The following is a 27511-nucleotide window of genomic DNA, read 5'->3' as shown; positions in this document are numbered from 1 at the left end:
ACAAGGCAAGGCACCCGAGTTAGGGGGCGGGGGTGGGGGCGTGGACTGGGGTACGCGTGAAGATTGGGTAAGGAATGCCAAAGGCCCAGTGCTCGGATTGGATATGGTTGACTGATGAGGGAGGGCTACAGACCAGGACCAATTGCGCAGGGCTGTAAGACAAAGGCTGGTTTAGAAGGAGGGTTGGCTCCTGCCCCCACAGCTTGGTCACAAGAGTGGATTTAGGTTTGGAAAGTGCCGAGAGAAAAACGAGCCTGAAGAACGTGAGAAAAAGGGTTGGAGATGTAGAGGTGTTTGTCATCTCGATGGGATGAGGTACCAGGAACTTTACCTTTTTTGAACAATAAAATGAGTTTCATCAAATAACTGAGAATAAAGAAGGACATGATACTTAAGGAGGCAGATATACGACTCTTGAAAAAATTAAGAACGAAAATGGACTAGGAAAAAAGGAAAGGACGTCATGGGTCACTTCTTTGGGGTGGGCAATGCTAGCGAAAGGTGAGTTTCTGTCAAGTTTCAAGTGCATGTTTAGATTTTTCTTTCATGTATATGCATATATTTATTTTTCTTTCAGTACTGGGGATTGAAGATCGGGGTGCTCTACCACTGAGCAATATCCCCAGACTTTTATATTTTTCATTTTGAAATAGGGTCTCACGAAGTTGCCTGGGCTGACCTGGAATTTGCCATCCTTCTGCTTCAGCCAGGCATGTGTCACAACGCCCTGGCTATCTTTCTCTTCAATTGTAAGAAGTCTAGATGATAGAGGGGGTAGCATCAGCATTGTTATTTAGGCCTAGAGGAAAGAGCGACAATAATCTTTGTTGGAAGGAATGTCCTGTAGATGGCACAATGATTTTTTTTTCTGTTTAGGTAAGATTATAAAAATGATCTCGCTTGTTGTCACTTTATCCTAATCACAGAATGACTTTATCCGATATTGGTATTCTGTTGAGATCGCTCTATTTCACCAGAAACACCGTGACAAGTGCCCAACAACATTAGGTTGTTCAGTTCCCTTGAGAACAAAATAAAAGATTTTAGCAAACCTTATTATCTGGGAATGCTTCTCAAGGGTTATCTGTGACTTCTGCCTCAAAGAATGAGGCAGGCAAACCTACCTTTTCCTTTACCTCATAACCCTAGAATAGGGCTAAGAGAGACCCATTCTAGAAAGACAGTTAAAACAGGCTGTCTGTTAAACTGTCTAAAGACAGTTAAAACTGCTTTTAGTAAGTTTTTTGGCACATGCCTGGAATCCCAGGGACTTTGGCGGCTGAAGTAGAAGGATGGCAAGTTCCAGGTCAGCCTAGGCAAGCTAAAGCAGTTTCCACCTTTCATCCCTGGTATGGTTTAAATATTAGGTGTCCACCAAAAGTTCACCGATGAGACAATGCAAGAAGGTTTAGAGGTAAAATGTTTGGGTTGTGATCCCTTTAACCCAGTTGGTGAATTGATCTGCATAAGGATTAACTGGGCAGTAGCAATAGGCAAGCAGGGAATGGCAGGAGGAGGTAGGTCATTGGTGACTTGCCTTTGGGGGATGTATTTTTGTGAAGTCTCTACTTCCTGGTGCCATGTCCCCAACTGTTTTCCTCCTCCACACACTTGGGCCATGGTGTTCCACCTCATCTCAGGCGGTCTATGAACTGAGACCTCTGAAACCAGGAGACCCACAATAAACTTTTATTCCTCTAATTGTTCCTCTCAGATCTTTTTGGCCCCAGTGACTAAAAAGCTAAGTAAAACATTCCCTAAAGAATTATGTTTAAATTTATATTGGTTTAATTTTAGTTTAAGTTGTGAGTTCTTTTGTCAAAGTTAATTTTTATTTTTGCATTTGAATATCTAAATGTTATGTACCACTAAAAAATTATATTTGATTTTCACCTTATGTAATTTAAGTGAAAGTATTTGTGTGTGTATTAGAATATTAAATTAAAGCTTTTATATAGCCAGGAAATAATAAGCCATATAAACATTAGTTTAAATGTTTCAAAACTTCAGTAGATTTCCCCATAGAAATTCTGGTCAGGGGGGCTGGGGTTGTGGCTCAGCGGTAGAGCACTCATCTAGCATGTGTGAGGCCCTGGGTTCGATCCTCAACACCACATAAAAATAAGAATAACAAAATAAAGGTATTGTGTCCAACTACAACTAAAAATATATATATTAAAAAAAAAAAAAAGAAATTCTGGTCAGGGTAAGTAAGGTCTATTTAGTATCTGTTTGTTTATCCACATATATGTTAGGGTAGATTTATAGCAACTTAATGATTAGCATTTGTTATTTGAACCAATCAGTAAGTTTGTAGTCTTAGAACAATTTTTTAAAAGGGAAAAACAGTTTGGTAGGAAAATGGCATTCAAAATATGGGCCCTATATGTAAACTATAATTGTAAAAAGTGTCCTTGGCAAAAACTCTAGGTGTAGAGCTTCTGGCTAATAGTGTCAGAAAATGTCAACACAAAGGTGAGCATTGTGGGGTTAGAACCTGGTACAATTGTTCTTCTAAGGAAAGTACCTGGTTTCTTTTCTTTTCTTTTTTTTTTTTTTAAAGAGAGAGAGAGAGAGAGAGAGAGAGAGAGAGAGAGAATTTTTAATATTTATTTATTTTTTAGTTCTCCGCGGACACAACATCTTTGTTGGTATGTGGTGCTGAGATCGAACCCGGGCCGCACGCACGCCAGGCGAGAGTGCTACCGCCTGAGCCACATCCCCAGCCCAGTACCTGGTTTCTTTCTCAGTATGACTGCTTCTGGATTTCCTGGTCCACATTCATAATGGAGCTCTCAGCTCTCAGGTCTCTCTCACAGGTTTCTGTAGGTTTGCAAACTACAGAAACTCCTGGAGAGTTTCTATGGGGACTTCCCTTTTGCTCCCTCAATTTGTCATAGTGAGCAGTGTCCTTTCGGCATTACTGAAGGAACAAAATTATTGCTACATGCTTCATGCCAGGTAGATCCCTAAAGCAGTGTCAGGAGTATAAGTCAGCACCAGCTTTTTTTTTTTTTTTTTAAGAGAGAGAGATAGAATTCTTTTAGTATTTATTTTTTAGTTTTCGGTGGACACAACATCTTTGTTTGTATGTGGTGCTGAGGATCGCAACCGGGCGCAGGCATGCCAGGCAAGCGCACTACCGCTTGAGCCACATCCCCAGCCCCCAACACCAGCTTCTTTAGGTCCTCAAAGAGGGGATAATGATGAAAGTTTTCTGGGGAGTAGAGAGAGAGGAAAAGAAAATATAAGTTATTATCAACTTGCTGAAATACTCAATATGATGTTTTATAATCAAGTGGCAAACTTTTGGAAATAAGCATTAGGAATGGATTTGGGATTATATAACCGTGTATATGAGATGTTCATTAGTTAAGAAGCATTTATTTGTATGAAGTGTTTACTATGTGCCTGGTGTCTTTTTAGACTATGTTGAAGTTGTGATTAAAACAAAACAAAACACCCTCCCTGCCTACTGGGACTTGTAGTCTGCTGGGGGAGATCTGGAGTAAGTATGAACAAACTCATGGGTAATATAAAGAAGTGGTAGATTTTGCAAAGAAAGATTTAAAAAAAAGAAAAGGCTAGCCAGTAGATGGAACTCATTGCTTTCTTAATTTCTTTCATGTACGTGATGTACTCAACCAGGCAGGGATGTTGAGTGAATGACATATTATTAAAGTTGTATTTGGATGGAGTTGGTAGGTTCTCTCTCATATTCTCTCTCTCCCCTCCGATTTGTATTCCTTTTCTTCTAACTGATAAACAGAAATATGGTTGAGACACATTAAGGAGTTGTAATGATGCAGTGTGATGTAGCCCTTCCTAGATCAGAGCTATCCTCTTACCCCAATTTCTTGGGTATTTAATGTTCTGTATTTATTAGTTTAAAATCTATACTCACCACTAGACTGTTAGCTCCTTATGAGGGGGACCACAACTGTGTTTCACAGTCCTTGACAGAGTACCATGTAGATATTCAACCAAGTCTCTTGAATGAATGGATCCCTAAGCCTAAGCAATTACTGGTTTTGTGTTTGTTTGGGGTATTTTTGTGTGAATTTTTAAAATCCTATTCAACTTCCTAGGGGGACAATATTGGAATTAATACAGGAAAAAGATTTCTATAATTAAAAACAGGAGAGTTTGCCTGTCTGTGGAAAATTAAAGAAGATGCAGAGACAATATGCAGAGACAGGAAAAGAATGGCCCCTCCAAGCAGCCGTGTTTATTTATATCAAAAAGTTACATTAGGCCATTAGTGCCATGACTACATTATTATTTAGTATTCCTTTAATCCCAGGTGTTGACTATCTGAGATCAAAGCCTAGGCTGATAAGGCACAGAGCCTCTTCTCCAAGGACAGTACCATAGCAACTAGATACTGTGCCTATATTAGTTATCTTACTAGCTTCAAGGAGAAACTGCCAAGCATTCCAAGTGTAGGAAACAGAGTGCTAGTTACCCCGCCTCCCTCACTCCCTCACCCCCTGGGAGTTTGCTCACCAGAGGAACACTTCACCCTGTACATTTCCACGGTCAGAATACCTACACCTGTCTTCTATGCCTTCCTTTCTATGAAAGATGTCCCAAAGGATGGAGAAAGTGGGATACGTGTGGGCTTGACAGGCACAGTGTTTTACATTCTTCATTCTGGGCTATATTTTTTCCTCTTTCTATTTGTAAAAAAGCCTGACACACATCAGGTTTATTTAATATTTAATTGCCCACTGGAACTTAAGCAATGCGAGACACATGCCTTTATCAAGGCTAACTCTAGAAAGAGGGTCTTGAGCTGGATTCTTCACAAGACCTCCTAGTGTTCCTGGATCTGAGGGGCAAACATTCAGTTGCTCATCAAATATGATATTAGCTGTAGGTTTTTTTTTTTTTTTGTAGATGCCTTTTTTTTCAGCTTAAAGAAGTTTACTTTGACTACTACATACTGAATTTCTTATTATAAATGGCGTCATACGTTCTCAGGCTTTCATGTGGTTATTTATCGCCATCTATCCTAGCTGGTGACCTAACGCTGGGTTTACAAAATCTGACTGTTCCAATAACTTAAGAAAATAACAAAGAAAGCATGCAAACACACAGACGTACCTTTTCAAAATCCATGATGGCTCTCCGACCTTAAGGGTCTGTGGAAAGAGAGCTGGCCACTGGAATTATTTATTCTTATATAGGGGACACATGAGGGGAGCTCCATGGAACATTCTATCCCCAAAAGGGCAAAGAGGTAGGAGTACAAGGGAACAGGTGAGTGTAACTCAACCCCAGCGGATAACACCTATTCCTGGAGCCACGCCTTGTTATCCAAGCTGGGGTAACACCGAAGTTGCTGGAATCTGGCACTACCATGCCAGACTGAAGGCAATAATTGTTCAGAACCCGGTGCATCAGGACTTAATGGCACCTGTAGCTCCCAACAGTTATTTATATAATTGTGTGGTTTTAAAATACTTTTTCTTCTTCTTAGGCTTTTATAGTATGATGAATTATATTAATTTTTGAACCAGCCTTGCATTTGGGATAAATGCCACTTTAAAAGAAAAATTAGAGCATTATAGTTATATAAAGTAGTTTGGATTCATTTTGACAAAATCATATACTCACGGAATTGTGTACTTTATATCAATCCCCATTCCTCTCACCTTTCCTTCCTCCTCCATCCCCCTATTCTCCTTTCTATACTCCACTAAAAATCTTCCTTTTACTGATTTATTTGTTTTTGATTGGTGCTCTCTGCATATACATAAAGGTGGAATTCGCTGTGGTATATTTATAGATGCATATAGTATGATTTTGTTAAATTCATTCAGCAAGATATTGAGTGATATTCAGCAAGATATCAGCAAGATCCCACTCAACTGAACTATATTATTTTTGTATGCTGCTGGATTTGATTTGCCAAAATTTTTGGGGGGTTGGAGGGGTTAACCAGGGATTAAACCCAGGGATGTTTAACCACTGAGACACATCTCCAGCCCTTTTTTATATTTCATTTGAAGACAGGATCTCGCTGAATTGCTTAGGGCCTTGCTAAATTGCTGAGGCTGGCCTTGAACTTAAGATCCTCCTGTCTCAACCTCCCCAGCAGCTGGGATTACAGGCATGTACCACCATGCCCAGCGTGATTTGCCAACAATTTTGTTGAGGAGTTTTGCATCTATAATCCTGAGGGATTTTGGTCTGTAGATTTTTTATTTGTCTGATTTTGATACTAGGATAATGCTGTCCTCATAGAAGAACTGGGAAATGTTCCCTCCTCTTGTATTTTCTGAAAGAAAGTTGTATAGAAATTATTTCTTTAAATGTTTAGTAAATCTTGCCAGTAAGAGAAGCCATCAGGATCTGGAAAATTATTTTTCAGATTTTTTTAAAACTATGAATCCAATTTCTTGAGAAGTTATAGGGTAATTCATGTTATCTGTTTTATCTTGAGTTGGTCTTAGTACTAGATGCTTTTTGAAGAATTGTTTCATTTATTTGAATTGTCAAAATGCTGCACATAGAGTTGTTAGAATGTCAATTTTTAATCTGCTTATTCGACGCATCCAAGAATAAAAGGATTTCTTTTTTTTTTTCCTTTTGGTATTGGGGATTGAACCCAGGGGTGCTTTATTTTGAGATGAGTCTTACTAATAATTGCTGAGGCTGACCTTGAACTTGCATCCTCTTGCTTTAATGTTTTAGTCAGCTTTTTCACTGCTGGGAGTGAAAGATCAGACCAGCACGATTGTAGAGGAGGAAACTTTTTTTGAGGGCTCACAGTTTCAGAGGCCTCAGTGCATAGAAGTCCAGTACCATTCTTTGGGGGCTCCAACTGAGGCTGAACATCACAGGGAAGAGTGTGGTGGAAAGAAGCAGCTCCCATGACAGTCAGAAAGCAGAAAGCGAAGTCTCCACTTGCCAGATACAAATAGATAACCAAAGCCATGCTGCCAATTCCCACCTCCTCCAGCCACACCCTACCACTTCAGTTACCACTTAGTTAATCGCTATCAGGAGATTAATTCACTGATTGGGTTAAAGCTCTCACAACCCAATCATTTCTCCTCTGAATCTTCTTGCATAGTCTCACACGTAAGCTTTTGGGGAACACCTTATATCCATACCATAACACTTAATCTTCCAAATTGCTAGGATTACAGGCATGCAACACATTCAGTAGGGTTTCTTAAATCATTATGTGTGTTTTTATGTTTTGGTAGATATACTTCCTTTAGCTTAGTTGATTCTCAAGTCTGGACATTTGTGAGACAGGTTCCAATGAAGGATTTTCTGTGCCTTTGTCAAGATCTCAGAACTTGAAATGTTTCCTCCCCCTCGATCCTCTTAGATCAGGGTAGTACATATTTTCTTTCACTAATATACAGAAAGAAAAGTAGCAACCTATTACTTAAATGAGAAAAGATATACTTTTCTTAACTTTAAATATTTTGCCACAGGAACACCATAGGGTCAGGAAATGGAGGTCTCAGTCTGGGGCAGTGCTAGCAGACTTCAAGTGTATAACCTGGCATTGTCCTTCTCTTGGGATTACTGATGACTCTCTCAGAGTGCTACCTGTGTAGGAAAGTTAGGGAAGGAGCTGGGCACAGTGTCCCATGCCTTTAATCCCAGCTAAATAGGAGGATTTCAAATTCGAGGCCAGCCCTAGCAATTTGGTGAGAACCTGTCACAAAATAAAAAAAATAAAAGCGCTGGGCATGTAGCTCAGGAGTAAAGTGCCCCTGGGTTCAAACACCAGTACTGGAAGAAAAAAAAAAAAAAGGTTGGAGGGGAAGGTTAAGAAACCAGGGGATCTAGGGAATCTTAGTAAGTTGACTTTAATGCACGGCAGCACACTGGTGACAACAACATGCTTCCTAAGGAGAGAGCTACATTTTATGCCTTGTGATACTATGGAAAAAGCATGACATCAAGAATCAGATGACTCAGAATTGATCTTGACTTTGATGCTATCAAGCTAAGTAGGAAGTGACTTAGTCTTGCCAACTTTCAACTTTTCTACCTTACATGGTTAATAAAGCAATCATTACTGGGTTTTGAAGACAGAATTACTCTTTTTTGCCAGGAAATTTTTTCAACTAAAAAATTTTTTTATTTATTCCTTTATATTAATGCATTTTGGGAAAGAAAACATAAACAATATCTACATAAATATTCTGCCTATTATGCTATAAATATTACCTGGATGCCCATGAAGTGAAGAAATCCTGTCATTCCATGCTCAACTGTGAAAGAAAGAATTTGCCAACTAATGGAGGGTGGGACTCAAGGCAGGGAAAGATCTCAAAGAAATTAGAAAAAGCAGCCTTTTTAATGTGGATTTAATGGTATTAGCCACTTCCCTGCTTTTTTCTAAACATGTAATATCTTGAAATACCACATAATTTTTTCTAGATATTAACATATACAACTTAATCTATATGATTCTTAGAAATCTAAACAACATAAGGTAAGTAAGTAGAAAGTTTACCAATGTTTCTGTAAAATAGAGGTCTGAAACTATGGCTTACGGGTGCCACCTGTTTTGAAAAGAAGTTTATTGGAGAACAGCTGCTCATTCATTTATTATCTATTGCCACATTTGCAAGAATGGCAGAGCTGAGAAGCTGAAACAGATGTGTGACTTGCAAAACCATAAATAGTTACTTTTTTTTTTTTTTCAGAAAAGTTACCCAGCCATTGTTAGTAAGGCTAAAACCTTACTGCTGGTGAAAAACTGAGAAAAATTAATAAAAAGACTAGTAAAACACATCTTATTTCCAGTTCAAAAATAATTCTTGGGCTGAGGATGTGGCTCAAGTGGTAATGCGCCCGCCTGGCATGCACAGGGGGGGATGCTGGGTTTGATCCTCAGCACCACATAAAATAAAGATGTTGTGTCCACCGAAAACTGAAAAATAAATATTAAAAACAAATTCTCTCTCTCTTTAAAAAAATAATAATTCTTGATCCTTTTAAGAAACTTCTATAACTACTGAAATGTAGTTACATTTAAGATTGGAGAAAAGTCTACATATACTAAGTAAGAAGAACAATGTTTTATTGATTAAAAAGATTCAAAATCATTCCATTTTTCTCTTTGGGAAAATCAATGGAATTTCAAAGATGACTTGAATTAAGAAAAGATTAGCTTAAGCTTTAGGATTATAAACAAATCATTAGTTTAGTTCTGTTTTCTAACACATTATTTTTCATTATTTAAAGCCCACCTTTGCAAATTCTACATTGCTCTAAGTACACAGTACATCATTGTTATAATGTTGCTGATAATGTAATACATTGTCAACTGTATAAAGTTCTAAACTGTTATAATCTGCATGAACTGGGGACAGAAAGGAAAGTTTTCTTGTTTATTGCATTTGTTTATAATTCAACTCCTTCTCATGATAATGGTTTCTTCCACTTTCTTGTACAAATGATATAGAGATTCTGGATTTCTATGTAAGGTGGCTTATTTTAACTTGGAATCCATCAGTGAGGATCATCTATTGTCAAGTGCCCAGAAATCTCATTATTGATCATAATTTGGTCATCCTTGGTATAATATTTATTGTCTTCAGTAAGAAATTAGGATGATTGTGTCTGCCATGGGCTCCATTGTACACTTGAATAACTTGGTGCTCAGCTATGTGCCAAGATTTTTTTACTTAAGGCTCTTCTCAGTGTCCATTTGTCTAATGGTGGGCAACTTGAACAACTGAACAAACTTTTCTTGAGTGATGTCAGTGACACCTCCTGTATTGATACAGAAGTAAAATGCATCCTTATTACATAATTCATAATCTTTTTTATTTATATATGACAGTGGAATGCATTACAATTCTTATTACCCATATAGAGCACCATTTTTCATATCTCTGGTTGTATACAAAGTATATTCACACCAATTCGTGTCTTCATACATGCACTTTGGATGATAATGATCATCACATTCCACCATCATTTCTAACCCCATGCCCCCTCCCTTCCCTCCAACCCCTCTGCCCTAGATTTCTTATAATTTATAATCTTTTAAGGAAGAAGAACAATGATTTTAATTATCATTGTCTTCGAAACATTTTAAAACTATGTCATAATACATAATTATTATCCAAAGAAGTGACACTTGGTCCAGAATCTAAAATTGCTTCAGCCATTCCTTGCATAAGGGTGACAACAGGAAGCCTGTAAATCTTTAGGTCTTTAGCTTATGACACATCTTCTCTTTGGTCTTTCCATCCTCCTCTGAAGATTCTGTATCTCATTATGAAGTCGTTTGCTCTCTTCTTGGAATCCCTCCTTTAGTAACCGGGCTTGTTCCTAAAAAAAAAAAAAAGGAAACTGAATAAACTGTAGCACTAAGTAAATCCCTGTATTCTATCTAGTTTGCACATTAATTGATTTTTACATTTTTTTTTTTAGTATTTAATTTCCTAGTAACATTTTCTCTACCCTTAATTTTTGTGGTACTTTTTCTTGGCATCCGAGCTCTGCGACTGCTTCTCCTGGGTGTTCTTTTAGCTAACAAATATTTTCAGCCATACCTCCTCATGTGGCAATGAACTCAAATTGCCAGTCTTGATTTCTCCCTATTAATTGTATAAAACCTTTGTGGAAAATCTTAGTTATGTTTGGTTTCAATTCTTTCCCATGTATTATAGACTCATACATCTACCTACCTACTTATTATTATGTGTCTATACATAACACAGAAATAAAGTGTTCTCAGAATCTGATAAAGTATCTGAATCTTAGATTAGGAGATTTTATCTAAGCCTCCACAGCTTGGTAGCAGGGGTGGCAAAAGATAGGTAAGACTCCTGACAGTACTGAATTTCCACCATAACTTCCAACACAATAAAAACTGGGAGCAGGACACAAAAACCAGGTAGGAGCGTCAGTCTATTACACTAGTGTGAGGGTGAAGGAGTTCTGGTGTTCATCAAGGTTCTCCTACAGCTCAAGTCATACAGGTATGACAGAAAAACAAAACAAAAAACCATGGTGGGTTCCTCTATTAATGAAGACAGCTCATATATTTTTTATTTTTGTAATAACTTGATAACAATTATTTAATGCTTTCTGAGCCTGTTTTTCTCCTAAGCAATAGGGATATAGTTCTTGCTTTCTATAGCAGATAACAACGGCCATTCATTGAAAGATTAAAAAAACTTAAAAAAAAAAAAACCAGACATAAGCAGTGGACAGGTCAGGCAGGCACACAGGAATTGAAAAGCAGAAGAGAGCAGGCAAAGTCTATTTTTAGACTTCATGTTCTACCTGCCACACTAAAGTTATGATCAGGAAGAAGGGAGAGAAAAACAGAAACAGAAACCTAGAGGTGGTGCAACTGTTGATACCTGAAGTTTAAGAGCGATGATCCTCTCTTGCTCTTGCTGCATCTGGGCCCTGTCCTTCTCCATCTTCTCAGTCAGCTGTTTCACATGTTCCTGATAACTCTTCTCTTTCTGTTCCATCAGCTGCTCATTCTTCCTTTGCATTTCTTCCAACATTTTTGCTGTAGCCTCTGCAGATTCAGCTTTCACACGCTCCACTGCAGAAGAAAAGGGAGAAGAAAAAGGTAAACGGGGTTACTGCTGCCTGGCCTTCCTCTATACTTCCTTGCTACGGTTGCCACTGACTGCATACGCTCTACCCAGTGTGACTTGGAAAATAAGACACATCTTTGCTCTTCTTGTTCCGGCTTAGAGATCCTTTGTCTCTCAGTCAAATGATATAAACCTTTCGGAGCTTTTCAGCCTTCCCATCTCCTGACTCACTACTCACCCTCGATCTCCTTTTCCTTTTCTGTGAGAGTCTGGTCTGTCTGTAGAATCGTGTCAGTCACGTCCTCCTTGGACTTCAAGTACTTCTGCAGAATCTCTTCAGCCTTAGAGTCCAGAGAACACAGAGTCAACAGTAGGAAATGACACATTTGTTCCTGTCTGTCTCCCCCGCACCTTTGCCTCTAGGAATTGATCCTCTTGGCTCTGGCATAACTAGTGGCCAAGATTCCCTGACACAGGAATGGGCACTTGCTCCAGGCTGTTTGGTCAGAGCACCCACTAAACAATGGCTTTTAAGGAGTCCCTTACTGTGCAGAAGAGACTCTCGATCCTTTTAGACTGAGGGCTGTTCATTTGGCGTTAGTGGTGCTGTGGTCCTATATGGGGTGAACTTGCTGGAGAATGAGACCTCATGGAGAAAGCTGATCAGAGAAATGGGGATGAAGGAAGAAAGGGAGGGCAGTGTGGGGATGGGAGAGAGTAAGGGACCGAGAGACAGATGGTGACATTATTTGAAATCTTGTTCTTTAAAGCCAGTTTGAAGCACAAACTGATAAATTATTGGTTTTGCTCAGGGGACCATCATTGCATTTTGCAACACAAAATATCCATCTATGATAGTAACAACTTGGTGGTTAATCTGATAATTTATACCTCAGTTTTTAGTGGGCACATTCTTCTTTGATGAATATTTAGGACATGTCTAGTTATAATGGGCTCCTTGTACATGTTATTGAAACTGTGAACGTCATGCAGAGAGAAAGGCACCTCTCTGTGCAGTTCGTCTTGATGACACTGCTGTTTGAGAGGACACATTGGTAGTTTACCATAATACACAGATATATCTGGGTCACCTGTATCCCCTTCCTGGGTTCCAAATAGTACTTTTTCTTCAGCTCTTCTATCTTCTGAATAAAGAGACGATAGCCCCCTGGTTTAGAATAAATTCCCTGCTTCACATTCTCTTCTAGAGGGCTGAAAATGTCCTGAAGTAAAGCTGAGCAACGATCTGAAGATGCTTTCAGATTCCGTTCATGAAAGTTGTCCCGTCTTGTTTCTAGTTGGGTCTTTGATGTAAAAATGGAAAGAAATAATAACAGGAAAAAGTTGTTAGCTAAAACTCAGAACTTCTGGAATTTCTTAAAAAAAATTAAGACCCCTAGATAAATTTACAGGTTCCTCAGCGGGACCAGGTTCTTCCTCCTGGTCCCAATTTTCTACTGAAGCTCTTTCTCCTTTGAGGTGAGGTTCAGAACAGAGATTGCTGGCTTTAGGCCACATTTTCAAAATGAACTGAATGATTTTTCATGGGGAAAAAATGTGGCTCAAAAAATGTGCAGTTGCAGACAAGTAAGACTCAAATTCCTTTTGCTTTTCTATCTTGAATATCAAACCAGTGCAATAACCGTGGGCATGTAATTTGATTAGAAGCCCTGATTATTATTTATTGCATGCAATTAAGTTAAGGGGAAGATTATTAGCTTATTCATAAGAGAGAAAAGGTCTCAAAGCTTTGAGTACATAGTCATAAAACCATTTCTCCTGTTTATTATGATTATCAACAGACAGCTGTCATCATTTTAAAATCTAGTAACAATTGCCTCTCTCAAAAGAAGACCCATCTTATTCTCTCATAGTATTTGCCTTCTAAAACCCAAATCCATATAAATTTGAGAGAAAAATTACCCCTAATTCCTTTTGAAATAGTTGGTCAACATCTTTGAAGGAATGTTTGATGAAGACCTCAATGGCCTCTCTCTCACAGTCCCTGTGCAGGTCCAGCAGCTCCATCAGGGTCTCTGTGGGCAGCTGCACGTTCTGCTTCATCTTCTGGTCATAGTGGGCAAGGGCCTTCTGCACAGCAGCTGAGTTCTCTATCTGGGCCAAGGCCAGGACTGCGTTTTCCATGCAGGGCAGATCCCCACTGCTGATGGCATTGACATAGGTCAGCACCAGACTCTCCAAGCCTACATATAGAGAACAAATGATGATATGGGTTGGTGGAATGAAGAAAACATTTGTTCTGTGTAATTCTGAGCATATCAGTTACCACCTGTTTGCCTCACATTCTTCACATCGTCAGTATCACCTGGAAGTTCCTTGAAATAAAGCATCTCAGTCCTACCCCAGATCTGTTGAATTAGGCCTTCCTCTTTGGCAAGATCCCAAGGTGATGTGTTGAGAATCCTGGTCCTAGACTAAATGGGCTGGCACTCATTGAAAGCTCATATCCATTTTTAACACCAAATGCCATTAAAACAGAAACCATATCTCTTTCACTTATGTCCATCATTAGCCCTGACCATAGTAAGTATATGATTGTTATTATGGAACAAGAGATGCTATCCCAATCAAAAAGAGTGCTCCATTTGGTGTATTAGAATAAACAGTACTGTCCAAGAGAACTTTCGTGGATATGCTAATATAACAGGCATTAGCCACATATAGATATTACCACTTGAAATGGAGCTCTGTGATCAAATTTTAAAATTTTCTTTCATTTAATTAATTTACATTAAAATTTAAATAGCCATCCTTGTCTAGTGACTACTATATTGGTGATTATAGCTCCAGTTTACTAGGGCAATTTTAGGATATATATAGATATAGATATAGATACACACACACACACACACACACACACACACACACATATATATATATATATACATATATATATATTTTTTTTTTTGTTTGTTTGTTTGTTTGTTTGTTTTGGCCATTCCTACCTTTTCCTATCAAGGATGTCTGGTTAACAAAATCTATTATAAATTTTGGTACCATCTAAAATTTAATGCAACAAAAGTGATAATTAAGTATTTTTCAAAACTGAAATAGGTTGATGTTATTTCATGTTCCTCTGATCCTAACAATTAGTGGGATTACTGAAAAGGGTACTCACGTGGTCCATTGACCTTGATGCCTCCTGAAAGAGTTTTAACCTTGGAATAGTTGAATATATAAGAACAGAATTCTGCAACTTGTTGCACAAATTCACTGTCTAGTTGATCATCATGCAGAGTCTCTAGCTGGGCAAGCTTCTTTCTATGAGTGGGCCTATCAAAAATAAAGCATTTCTTCTTTGGGAAGAACTTCCGGATACAGAGCCGGGGCAGATTAAAATTTTTGTCTTTTTTACTGGTACCTGGAATAAGAAAAAAAAGGATTTGCATACCATAAGGATTTGCAAAAAAAAAATCATTTTAAAAGCAAAAGAGTATATATTTCAACCTTTTCAGATAAGTTAGATGTCTTAAGAACTCAGTTACTGTATCATGATAGCATCCACAGACAATATGTAAATGAATGGACACAGAATTATTTGAATAAAATTCATTTACAGACATCTGGTAGCTCCATTGGCCATAAATTGTATTGGGTCATAGTTTTCCAACATTTGAGCTGGCATACTGCTTATGCTTTAATCTATTTTCTTCAAATATATACCCTTTGTACCCATATTTTGGGGTTAAATTTAGAATCACAAAATCTAAGCACAAATTCTCAAATTTAGTGGATCATAGCAAAGGGAAAGGTGAAAGAAAAAAAACAGGGAGAATATAACTTAAAGTCAAATCTATTAATTTGGATATTAAGCATGAATTCCCAGGAATCCCTGTAATCCCAGTAATTTGGGAGGCTGAGGCAAGAGGATCACAAATTCAAAGCCAGCCTCAGCAACTTAGCAAGGCCCTCAGCAACTTGTGAGACCCTGTCTCAAACAAAAAAATAAAAAATAAAAAGGACTGGGGACATGGCTCAGTGGTTAAGTGCCCCTAGGTTCAGTCCCTGGTAACAAAAAAATAAAAAGATGAAAGTAAAAAATAGTAATGTCTTGGGTTCTGACATCCCCATTTATCAATTCTAAGTTCTTGTTACCTTGCTTTAGCTTCAGGGCAGCATCCAGATACTCATCTGCTGAGACGGGCTGTCCATCTATTTCCAAGTCTAGGGAGAAATCTCTCAGAGTCCACACAAAGTCTGGGAAGAAGCTCACAAATTCAGCTGAATCCTCAATCTCATTCTCCTCAGGTGAGGATTTGGCTCTGATTCGATTTGTCAGCTCTGTCACATAGCTGAGGAGCTAATTAAGGAAAACTGACAAAAATAACAGGGCTCCCCTCCCCCACTAGTTCCACATATTCCAAAACCTTCATTTCCACTTTGTTTTTCTTAACCTACATGGCAATTATTTAGTAGATATATGAGCCTTTCCTCTGTCCTTGTTATTTTTGTTTTGTTTTTCTTTTTGTGTGTGTGTGCTAGATTCATCAAGATTCTGGCTCAGGCAGCTGATTTACTAATAGAGGTTTCCCCTCTGACTTTGGTGCTGTTTTGGACCACAAAAAGGATACTGAAGTTGGTCCATGGCCTGCTGGTTGATGGTTCCCATGCTGTTGTACACAAAAGTGCTGCTCAGGAGGATTGCCAGGGCAAAGATCCAGGAGTCATTCTGGTTGTCGCCCTGGAGGTCAGAACACATTTTTGCCAAGAGGATATTTTATTCTATGGTGCTTTCAGATCAGCAGTGGTCAAAGTATGCTCACTCGGAGTTTTATTAGACTAAAGACCTAAAAGAGGAACTCAGATCCAAACTGAAATGAGTGTCTATAGGACTTGGACTTTGAATACTTTTTTGATTCGTACTTCTGTTTTACACTGATTATCCTAGGCACTCCTATTTTGACTGGCAGATGGCTGCAAAACAGTCAAGGTTGTGGGTATTCAAAGGGCTTAAAGACAATTTCAGTTGAAAAACTTTCTCAGGAGAAACTCCCTAAGAACAAGCACTAAAAGGAAGCCAGAGGACATTACTTCCTCATCTTCTGATGTAGAAATTGATGGTCAGGATTCTGTTGGTGAGTGATGAACAGAAAATGAAGCTAGTGACTGAACAATTAGTGTTGTCTTCACACATTGGATTTTGCCAATCTTTGGGAAATGAGGCTTTCTCTAAATCAGTGCCTGTCACCACGGATGATGATGATGACAATGATCCTGAGCATAGGCCTGTAGGACTTTAAAGAGATCATAACACACCCTTGGCATGAGTATGAACAGCTGCACCAGAACAGCAAAAAGATTGTAAAAACCAAAAGTGTTTGATTTAGAAAGACTCATGTCTTCCTGCATGAAAGGAAGGCCAAAAAAATGCACTAAATCTCAGTAACCTTAAGGGAAAGAAAGTAAATATCAATATTAACACACCTAGCATAGAGTGCATTACCAACTCAGAGCTGTAAATGTTATGTTTCCATGTAAACTGTGATAATTTTTGAGACTTTTAATTTTGACAGATTTTTTTTTGATGAAAAGTAAATCATAACTCAATAAATTGGTTAAAAAAGACATCTCCCTCTATCTAGTTATTGTTCTTAAGTGTCATCCAATATGGTGATCTCATTTCTTAAGATCTGTTGAGACTGAGGGCTGGGGTTGTGGCTCAGCGGTAGAGCACTCGCCTAGCATGTGCAAGGTGCTGGGTTCGATCCTCAGCACCACATAAAAATAAATCAATAAAGTTATTTTAAAAAATGCTTAAATCCTTCATTTATGTCTGCTACTATTTGTTTTCTTATATTAGGTTTCAAATATTACCAATAGGCTACCAATATTCAAAACACTCTATCTGAATTTAACTGTGAGTGATGAAGTTTCATATTTAGCCTCTAAATAAGAATGCTATTAAAGTATGATTTTTTGGGGGGTGTTACAGCTTGTCAAAATATAAGTAACATTGTCATCTTTTAAGTAATCTGATCCTGTCTCTGTGCCTGGCAAGTATTTCATTGGAAAGTATCTTTAATTCCATCTTGAATTTGTGATAGAAAAAATAAAATAAAATACTGTCCAGTAGTTTTGAAAGGAAATGAATTTTATCTTGAGCATATGTTTCTTTATACTTGGTTTAATGTGCTTTCATAAAAAATACAATAAACAATTTGTTTAATATCCACTATATCAAAGAGATTTAATATGCATGAGTTATCTAATCATGATGGGCATACCAATGCTTTTTTTGCACTATTTTAGTACAGATGATGTATTATTAATTTTTTTTTGTTCAAGGGATTGAACCCAGGGGTGCTTAACCACTGTGCCACATTCTCAGCCCTTTTTAAAATATGTATTTTATTTTGACAAAATGTCCTACTACATTGCTTAAGAGCCTCACTAAGTTGCTGAGGCTGGCTTTGAACTCCTGCCTCAGCCTTCCAAGTCACAGGGATCATAGGCATGTGTATTATGCCTGGCCAGATGATGCATTTGAGCATATTTGAGTATGGGTAAAGCAACTTTAAAAAAAATGTGTTTGAAGATCATGATTAAATCTTGGCATGATTTTTTTTTCTAATTTCACATTTTTTTGAGTGGAATAGGTTATAGTAGTAGCATATGGTAATTGTGGGTAAATTTGTACACAATTGTGTAACTGAGTAAAAACTGTGTATAAATTTCATATGCTTTTTCTTTTTAGTAGTATTGTAATACATTTCTAGTGTCGGTGTTTATGGAGAAGTAAATAGTATATTGTTGCAAATGCTTTACCATATGCATGCATAATCGGTGTAAAACTTAGCAAGACTCTCTCAAAATAAAATTTGTTTAAATGGGGGATGGGGATGTACTCAGTGCTTGCCTAGCATGTGAATGCAATTTTCTTTCCCTATTTTTCATAGCAAGATTGACTCATCAAAGTGTTATGGTTTGGATCTGGAATATTCATCAAAAGCTCATGTGTTAGGCAATGCAGCAATGTTCAGAGGTGAGAAGATTGGCTCATGATGGCTCTGATCTCATTCATGTCTAATCCACTATGGATTAATAATATGAATGGACTACTGGGAAGTGGTGTAAACTGTGGGCAGGTGGGGCATGGCTGGAAGAAGAAGGTCACTGGGAGTGTGGCCTTGGAGAGTATATCTGTCTCTGTGCCCTCTCTCTCTTTCTCTCTCTCTCCTTTTTGACTGTTATGGAGTGAGCAGTTTGCTTCCACCACACCTTTCACCATGGTGTTCTGTCTCATCTCTCAGAGTTAGAGCAATGAAGCTCACCAACCATGAGCTAAAATAAACCTGTTTCTGAGTTGTTCTTGTCAGATATTTTGCCCACAGCAGTGAAGAGCTAACTAACATAAATAAGATAATACTTCTAGGTACTTTATCAAGTAATTATCGTACCCCTGAACATTCAAACAATAATATTCAAAACAATAATATGAGGCAAATATAGAACTATTACATCCATTTGACAGATCAGAAAGCTAAGGCTAAAAGAATCAAGATATTTGGCTTAAAGCCACTAAGATACTGCCAGAATTTAATTTAAACACAAAGTCTTGGGGCTTCAAAAACAAAATTCTTAACTAAAGTTTTCTGTAGGATAAGACTACGACATTAACTTTATTTTTGCTACCTTTATGCATGTGGGGTAACTTGAGGAGCTTAAAGTCTGTTGTTAATAGTTGGAATATTGTCTACTATCTTGCTTTTCTGAAAAGATTGTGTATTATGAATATTTTCCTCATCTCTGGTTGCTACGCCTAGTCCCATGATATGTAAGCAAAATGAAATGACATATTATAATGCAAGTTCTTATTTAAGGAAAAACTACATACTAGAAAGAATATTCAGAGACAGGGGCTTAATCCAAAGTAGAATCCTCCCTCCTTACCTTCTCTACATCTCCCAGGCCCTCGGTGTCAAGCAGAACTAGAGTGTGGTCTGCCATCTTGGGATGAGGCACACACCACATCCAGATTCCTTTGGTGTGAGACTGCACTGTGGCACCCAGAGAGAAGCCTGTCAAGCACAGAGGAGATAAGATGGGTAGAATTTTAATAGTGTGTTCTGGAAAGTGTGATAAAAGCATAACCAAGTGTAAGAGAGAGGGAAAAAAACACAGCCTATATTGAATGATCTTATTTATAGTCAGAGAAATAGGAATTAGAATATCTAATACATAAAAATGTAACATTTATAATAATAAAAAATGAACAAACTAAAAATATGAGGAAATTACCCACATACGATAAGCAATATGTGAAAATCCACATCTATAGAAACATTTGCTATCCTTGAGATGTTACTGTTATCCAAAGGGAAACATTCCATGAATTCTTATTAAGATTCCAATGAATTTTTAGAAGTAAAAATACACACCCTAATTTTAATAAGAAATCTCAGAAATAAACTTTAAAAAGGAAGTATAAATTTGGAGGTTTCAAAGAATCTGAAATCTGATACTTGCTACAGAATTGTGTCATCAAAATAGTGTGTTCCTGGCTTAAAGACCAATATATAGAGTCACAGAATGGAATAGAGAGTCTAGAAATTAAGTCTCACATGTATGGTCAAATGATTTTCATAAGACTTCCAAAATCACTCAATGAAGAAGCAATAGTTTCTTCAAGAAATGACATGGAAAGACTGCAGATCCACATGCAAGGAAAAAAAAAAAAAAAGGAGGAGTTGTGGTGTTTCCTTATCCCTGTTGGTAAAGATGGCACACGGAGCGCTTCTGTTCCAAGAGCTCAGGTCCATGACGCACTGAAACATCACCTCCAATCACTGTGAATGGCGCGAACTTTGAATGGCGCACCTCCAATCCCTGAAGTGGTACAAACACTTGGCTAATGAAGAAGTAACAGCCCATCACCCTGCTCCTCATCCTGTGTTGAGCCCAAAAATATCAACACCCTGTACTGCTCTCTCTCTCTCTTTCCCCCTCTCCTCTCTCTTCTCTCTCTCTCCCACCTCTCCTCTCTTCTCTCTCTTTCCCCCTCTCCTCTCTCTTCTCTCTCTCTCCCACCTCTCCTCTCTTCTCTCTCTTCCCCCTCTCCTCTCTTCTCTCTCTTCCCCCTCTCCTCTCTTCTCTCTCTCTCTCCCCCCTCTCCTCTTGTCTCTCTCTTCCCCCTCTCCTCTCTTCTCTCTCTCTTCCCCCTCTCCTGTCTCTTTTCTCTCTCTCTCTCCCCCCCCCCTTCTCTTCTGCGACTGGCTGTTACAGTCCCGCTGATAAAATCTTGGACAGGTAAACTGTTGTTTTCGCCTGTTGACTTTGCGGAGCTTTTCCGCTGTTCCTACAATCCCACAAAAATTAACTCAAAATAGATGAAAGACCTAAACATTAGAGTTCAAGTTATAAAACCATAAAAGAAAACCTAGGGGAAAACTTCATTTCATTGAATTGGGCAGTAATTTCTTGGATATGACACCAAGCGTAAAGACCATAAAAGAAAAAATGAGTGGGACGTAATAAAAATGAAAAATTTTTGGGTATCTAAGTATACTATCAACAGAGGAGGCAACACGTGGAACTGAGGAAAATTCTTGTTAGACATGTTAGATGTATATCTGGTCAGGGGTTGATATCCAGAATATAGAAAGAATCCTTACAATGAAAGACAAACCAGATTAAAAAATGAACAAGGATTTCAGCAGATATTTCTACAAAGTGGATATACAAACGGCCAATAGTGAATGAAAAGATGCCCAACATCCCTAGTCATTTAGGGAACTGTAAATTGAAACCATGAGATACTGCTTCACACCCATTAAAATGTCCGCTATCAAATAACAACAGCAAAACAGAATATCATAAATGTTGGCAAGGATGTAGAAAAATTATAACATTCATGAATTTCTGATGGGAACTTAAGATGATGCAGGCAGTATGGAAATTGGTACAGTGATTCTCAAAGAAATTAAACAGAATTGCCATATAAGTCAGAAATTCTTCTTCTGGGCATATACCCAGAAGAAATGAAAGCATAGTTTTGCATCCATCTTCATACCAGCATTATTTTTAAAGGTGAAAAGGTGGAAGCAGGCCAAGTGTTCATCTGCAGATGATTGGATAAACACATTGACATGCCTAGACAATTACTGCACCTTAAACAGGAAGGGAATTTGAGACATTTTACCACATGGTGAACCTTGAAGACCAAAAGCCCAACTGTGAGTGGAAGTTTAGCTTCACTGTCCCTCTATGACTCTAACTTCCTCCTCTCCATCCCCATGCTGGATGCCCACAGTGTGATGGACACAGGGCTCAGCAGAGCTTTGCTGGTGGCACTCACCCTTTTGCTTCCCAGCCAGCTTGTTCATCAAGTAGGATTTGCCTGTACGATAGAGGCCCACAATGGCCACCACCACCACAGGGTCTGTGATGGCCGACAGGATCTTCAGGGCTTCCTGGTTGATCATCAGTTGGCCTTTAACATTCTCAATGAGGCATATGGGACCTGGCATGTAGGTCTCTGAGGCCATGTTTTGGAGTGTCTGCAAGAGAAGAGGTGGGATATTTTACAATTTCTCGTCTTTTGCTTTCAGAAGGCAGATACAAATTCCCCAGTATAAGCTAAAGTGTGATGTGCATCAACAACGTAGATGAGGGAAAACTTGTATGTATTAGTCAGGGTTCTCTAGGAACAGAATGAACAGGAAGTATGATTATAAATAGGGGATTTATTAAATGGGCTTTTACAACCAGAAGCTAGATAGTCAACAATGGCCATCTGCAGGCTGGAGAGCTGGGAGAACCAGTAGCTGTGCAGTCCAAGAGGCTGAAGCTTCAGAACAAGAAGGATCAGTTTTGCTGCCCTCCTCAGAGACCAAAGGTTTCTGGAAACTCCCTGGAGAACTTCTGTCAAAATCCACTTCGGAAGAGTGAAGAACCTCAGGTGATTGCAAAAGCAATCAAAAAACCCCTTCAAGAAGAATAGAGCTTGCATCTGCTGCTGCTTCCTCTTCAAACTTTTATTCCATTCAAGCTACCATCCTATTGGATGGTGCTGCTGGCTCTTAGGCAGGGTCTCTACTTCAGTTTGCTATCTCACATGCCAATAATTCTTTGACACACTTTGGTTAACATACCCAGAAGCCTTTTAACCTTTGACATCTCTCAATCCAATCAAGTTGACAATGCAAATTAACTAGTACAGTGTATAATTTTAGAAAGTCATGAAAAAATTATCAAAGTGGTTCATTTAAAAAATGTTGATGTAACAGTGACTCATCAATATTTAACTGCTCACACAACCAAAATCTTCAATTTAATTTATCGTGGAAAATTTTCCTTGGATTCTTATTTAAAAGTTTACATTAGATATTAAATGAAAGAATAAGATAACCCCACTAGATTTAAGAAATTAAATATTGGCTTATTCATTCATTAATCTTAAAACAAATGAAGACCTTCATGGATAAGTGTTCTTTGTTTGACGTATGCCCTTAGATGGTTCCCAGATGTTTTTAAATGCGTTTCTTTCTCATACTTCAAGCACTTATGTTTATTTTACTAGAATGAGGATCCTGAACTCATATTCTAGAAGTGGAATCAACATAACCTACTTTTGCAGAGCAGTGCTCTGAAGCTTAAGTTTTATGAGTTTCACAGTAAATTAGCTTAAACTTAGTGAGGATATGAGTGAACAATCACAGCCTAGAGAAGGACAGGTTTATTTTGGTTCATAATCAGTCAGCTTCATTGCTCTGATCCTGAGCGATGAGGTAGAACACCATCATGGAAGGGTGTGGTGGAAGTAAGCTGCTCATCTCAGAAAGGAGAGAGAGAGCACGCCCAGGGACAGATATACACTCCAAGGCCACACTCCCAGTTACCTTCTTCCTCCAGCTATGCCCCACCTGCCCACAGTTTATACCACTTCCCAGTAGTCCATTCATATTATTAATCCATAGTGGATTAATACACGGATGAGTTCAGAGCCATCATGAGCCAATCTTCTCACCTCTGAACATTGCTGCATTGCCTAACACATGAACTTTTGATGACTATTCCAGATCCAAACCATAACACTTTGATTTTGCTAGGAAAAATAGGAAAATAATTGTAGTCCTATGGATTGAACTCAGGGTCTCAACATGCTGAGTACATCCCCAGCTTCTTTTTAAAATTATTTTATTTTGAGACAGAGTCTTACTAAGTTTTACCCTGATTTATGGCATGCAAATGGTAAAGCATTTGCAACAATATACTATTTATTTCTCCATAAACACTGACACTAGAAATATATTACAATACTATTAAAAAGACAAAGCATATGAAATTTATACATAGTTTTTACTTAGTTACACAATTGTGTACAAATTTACACACAATTACCATATATTACTACTAAAATCCATCCCACTCAAAAAATGTGAAATTGGAAAAAATCATGCCAATATTTGATCATGATCTGCAAATGCATTTTGTGTGTGTGTGTGTGTATGTGTGTGTGTGTGTGTGTGTGTGTGTGTGTATGTTGCTGGGTATTGAACCCAGGGCCCTGTGCATGTGAGGCAAGCACTCTACCAACTGAGCTATATCCCCAGCCCTGAAAACACATTTTTAAAAGTAGTTTAACACATATTCAAATATTCTCAAATACTTATCTGGCCAGGAGCAGTGGGGCACACCTATAATCCCAGTGGTTAGGGAGATTAAGGCAGGAGAATCACGAGTTCAAAGCCAGCCTCAGCAACTTAGTAAGGCCCTAAGCAACTGAGTGAGAGCCTGCTCTAAAAGAAATACAAAGCTGGGTATGTGGCTCAGTGGTTGAGTGCCCCTGGGTTCAATCCCTGGCAACCACCCCCTCCCACCTCTCCACACAAAACAAAACAAAACAAAAAGATTAAAACAAAAAGAAATGACAGAAATAGGGATCAAATCAAATCAGAGACTCTGTGTCTGATAGAAGAAAAGTTGGCTCTGATCCACATATTGTGGGGTCGGGCTCCAAATTCCTTAATAGGAAACCCATAGCACAAGAGTTAATAACAAGAATCAACAAATGGGACTTACTTAAACTAAAAAGTTTTTTCTCAGCAAGAGAAACAATAAGAGAGGTAAATAGGGAGCCTACATCCTGGGAACAAATTTTTACTCCTCACACTTCAGATAGAGCCCTAATATCCAGAGTATACAAAGAACTCAAAAAGTTAGACAATAAGATAACAAATAACCCAATCAACAAATGGGCCAAGGACCTGAACAGACACTTTTCAGAGGAGGACATACAATCAATCAACAAGTACATGAAAAAAATGCTCACCATCTCTAGCAGTCAGAGAAATGCAAATCAAAACCACCCTAAGATACCATCTCACTCCAGTAAGATTGGCAGCCACTATGAAGTCAAACAACAACAAGTGCTGGCGAGGATGTGGAGAAAAGGGTACACTTGTACATTGCTGGTGGGACTGCAAATTGGTGCAGCCAATTTGGAAAGCAGTTTGGAGATTCCTAGGAAAGCTGGGAATGGAACCACCATTTGACCCTGCTATTGCCCTTCTCAGACTATTCCCTAAAGACCTTAAAAGAGCATGCTACAGGGATACTGCCACATCGATGTTCATAGCAGCACAATTCACAATAGCTAGACTGTGGAACCAACCCATATGCCCTTCAATAGATTAATGGATAAAAAAAATGTGGCATCTATACACAATGGAGTACTATGCAGCAATAAAAAATGACAAAATCATAGAATTAGCAGGGAAATGGATGGCACTAGAACAGATTATGCTTAGTGAAGCTAGCCAATCCCTAAAAAACAAATACCAAATGTCTTCTTTGATATAATGAGAGCAACTATGAACAGAGCAGGGAGGAAGAGTAGGAAGAAAAGAGTAACATAAAACAGAGACATGAGATGGGAAGGAAAGGGAGAGAAAAGGGAAATTGCATGGAAATGAAGGGAGACCCTCATTGCTATACAAAATTACATATAAGAGGTTGTGAGGGGAATGGGAAAATAAACAAGGAGAGAAATGAATTACAGTAGATGGGGTAGAGAGAGAAGATGGGAGGGGAGGGGAGGGGGGATAGTAGGGGATAGGAAAGGTAGCAGAATACAACAAATACTAATAGGGCATTATGTAAAATTGTGGATGTGTAACCAACGTGATTCTGCAATCTGCATTTGGGGTAAAATTGGGGGTTCATAACCCACTTCAATCTAATGTATGAAATATGATATGTCAAGAGGTTTGTAATGTTGTGAACAACCAATAAAAAAAATTTAAAAAAAGCAAAAAAAAATAAAATAAAAAATAAAATAAAATTAAAAAAAAAAAAGAATACACATACCTACATACAACCCTCTCTCCACAACAGCAAATCTCAATTAAATTCAAATGAGAATATCTGATTTTATGGGAATAAAACCCCTCAACCATTCATTCATTCACTGAGAAAAAACTAAGGTCATCTCGGGAATGAAAGGATAGCTTAATTTTAAGAATTTTATGAATATAAGGATATTTCTAAATCCTCCAAGGGGCAAGGCAACTAGGTTTTCCCAAGAAACCCTGATCCCCTGGGACCATAACATTCTGTTACCACTCTGATGAGTTTGTTCTCCCATTGGCTTCTAAAAAAAGTGGGAAATAGGCAGTGTCCCTCTCTTTGACCCTGACAGGACACATTGTGAAAAGATGAGAAGATCAAGACATTCATGCCTTGTGTCTGGTCTTTTAAGTCTCACCAATTAAACTATACCTTAATTTAAAAATTAAAAGAAAGAAAGTATGTTATTTTGGCTTTTTTTTTTAAGTGTGGGTGGCTATTTACCCAGCACCTCATTGTTCTTCTTTCTTTCTCATGAAAAGAACCCATAGGCAGCCCTTTCAATTTCTCAGCTGTGCTGCAGCAGCAGCAGCAGCAGCAGCAGGACTGAGCAGGCTCCCTAATGATGGTGATAATTTAATTGTGTTTCTGGTCAATATGGCAATGTCCATGGTGAGAAGGCGGTCCCCGTGCATTTCAAACCTTCAGTTCAGCTCCAGTTTGAAGATGCCTAATGCAATACAAGCCCACTAGTGGCACTTAGGGGCATAATGCCCTCAGTCAGGTTGAAGCATCAGGTTTCATCAGTCCCATCACAGGTTGCTTTTAAGAAAACTGACTCTTATAAATCCCTTCCCATCCCTGCCCCATCCTTATAGGTCCCTGTCCCTGAGCAGAGCTGCCTCAGAGCTGCAGAGACAGAAGCTGAGAAGGGAAGGAAGCCTTCTTACCTGCTCTTCCTGCTCAGTGTGGGTGGACTGGCTTCTCTCACTTCTCTGCTTCTTGCTGGACGGCTGAGCTTTTATTTTATCCTCCAGCGTCGTGAGCCTTTCTGGATTTCCCTGAGTGATCAAACCCTGAAGAGAACAACAACCTTTATCATGAATTTACAGTAATGTGAAACTGAAAGTACTCAGTCTAAGGAAATGAATCAACAACCCTAAAAGGGATTTTCAGCGTTCTGTTGGTGGATGGGTGTGACAGGATTTCTCAAGTGGAACTTTCAAACATTTTGTTGGAAGAGATCACAGAAACCATTTGCTATTAAAAAAAAAAAAAAAGTCTATTAGATGTAGAATATAGTAAAATGTTTCCCAAGATTGGGAGTCTGTTTAAGCATCCTAGAATGAGGAAGCATCATTTATTTTTAAAGTCTAATTTCCCAAAATAAGAGACTCACTCACAGTGGAGCTGGTTTACTCTTCTGGAGCTTCAGTATGTGAGAGAAGGTGCATGGTTTATATACTCTCAAACACCCAGTATTTGTTTTAATGGTCTGGTATTTGTCCTCTTAACAGTCAGAAGGGGGCTCCTGCGCTCTACAGGTGTTTCAGACCCAATGCTGACTGCTTTACATGGAGTGTACATCTTAAACCTCATAATAAATCTTTCCTTATGATTTTATAGAAACTGAGGCATGCATCGACTTTATCAGCTGT

General features: G+C 38.5%; 1 protein-coding gene and 1 long non-coding RNA gene across 2 annotated transcripts; one reads left to right on the top strand and one right to left on the bottom strand.

Annotated features, from left to right (window-relative positions):
• The first annotated feature begins 188 nt into the window (after positions 1–188).
• LOC308656523 lies at positions 189–16149 on the top strand. Its single transcript, XR_014023738.1, has 3 exons — positions 189–501; positions 3427–3508; positions 16050–16149. It is a non-coding gene; the product is annotated as an uncharacterized lncRNA (long non-coding RNA).
• On the bottom strand, positions 8127–26975 carry LOC308656513 (guanylate-binding protein 1-like). Its single transcript, XM_081307689.1, has 11 exons — positions 26804–26975; positions 21862–22063; positions 19458–19585; positions 16139–16248; positions 15663–15859; positions 14686–14928; positions 13470–13750; positions 12638–12850; positions 11785–11887; positions 11358–11551; positions 8127–10317 (listed from the first exon to the last, which is right to left on the bottom strand). Exons 2-11 carry the CDS (start codon positions 22049–22051, stop codon positions 10201–10203), a joined length of 1776 nt encoding a protein of 591 aa, XP_081163815.1. The 5' UTR covers positions 22052–22063; positions 26804–26975; the 3' UTR covers positions 8127–10200.
• Positions 26976–27511: the final 536 nt, after the last annotated feature.

This window comes from Spermophilus citellus, assembly GCF_964194105.1.
Source record: "Spermophilus citellus genome assembly, chromosome: 9".
In the NCBI taxonomy this organism is placed as follows: domain Eukaryota; kingdom Metazoa; phylum Chordata; class Mammalia; order Rodentia; family Sciuridae; genus Spermophilus; species Spermophilus citellus.
This window is presented reverse-complemented; position numbering and strand designations above follow the sequence as displayed.

What these genes read in the sequence shown, in the direction of transcription:
- LOC308656513 (XM_081307689.1), bottom strand. Translation starts at nt 22,051, where the DNA reads ATGGCCTCAGAGACCTACATGCCAGGTCCCATATGCCTCATTGAGAAT. An exon ending in GCCTGGGAGATGTAGAGAAG is followed by an intron (nt 16,249 to 19,457) that starts GTAAGGAGGGAG and finishes TCTGACCTCCAG; the next exon opens with GGCGACAACCAGAATGACTC. An exon ending in TCATCGCTCTTAAACTTCAG is followed by an intron (nt 10,318 to 11,357) that starts GTATCAACAGTT and finishes TTTTTTTTTTAG; the next exon opens with GAACAAGCCCGGTTACTAAA.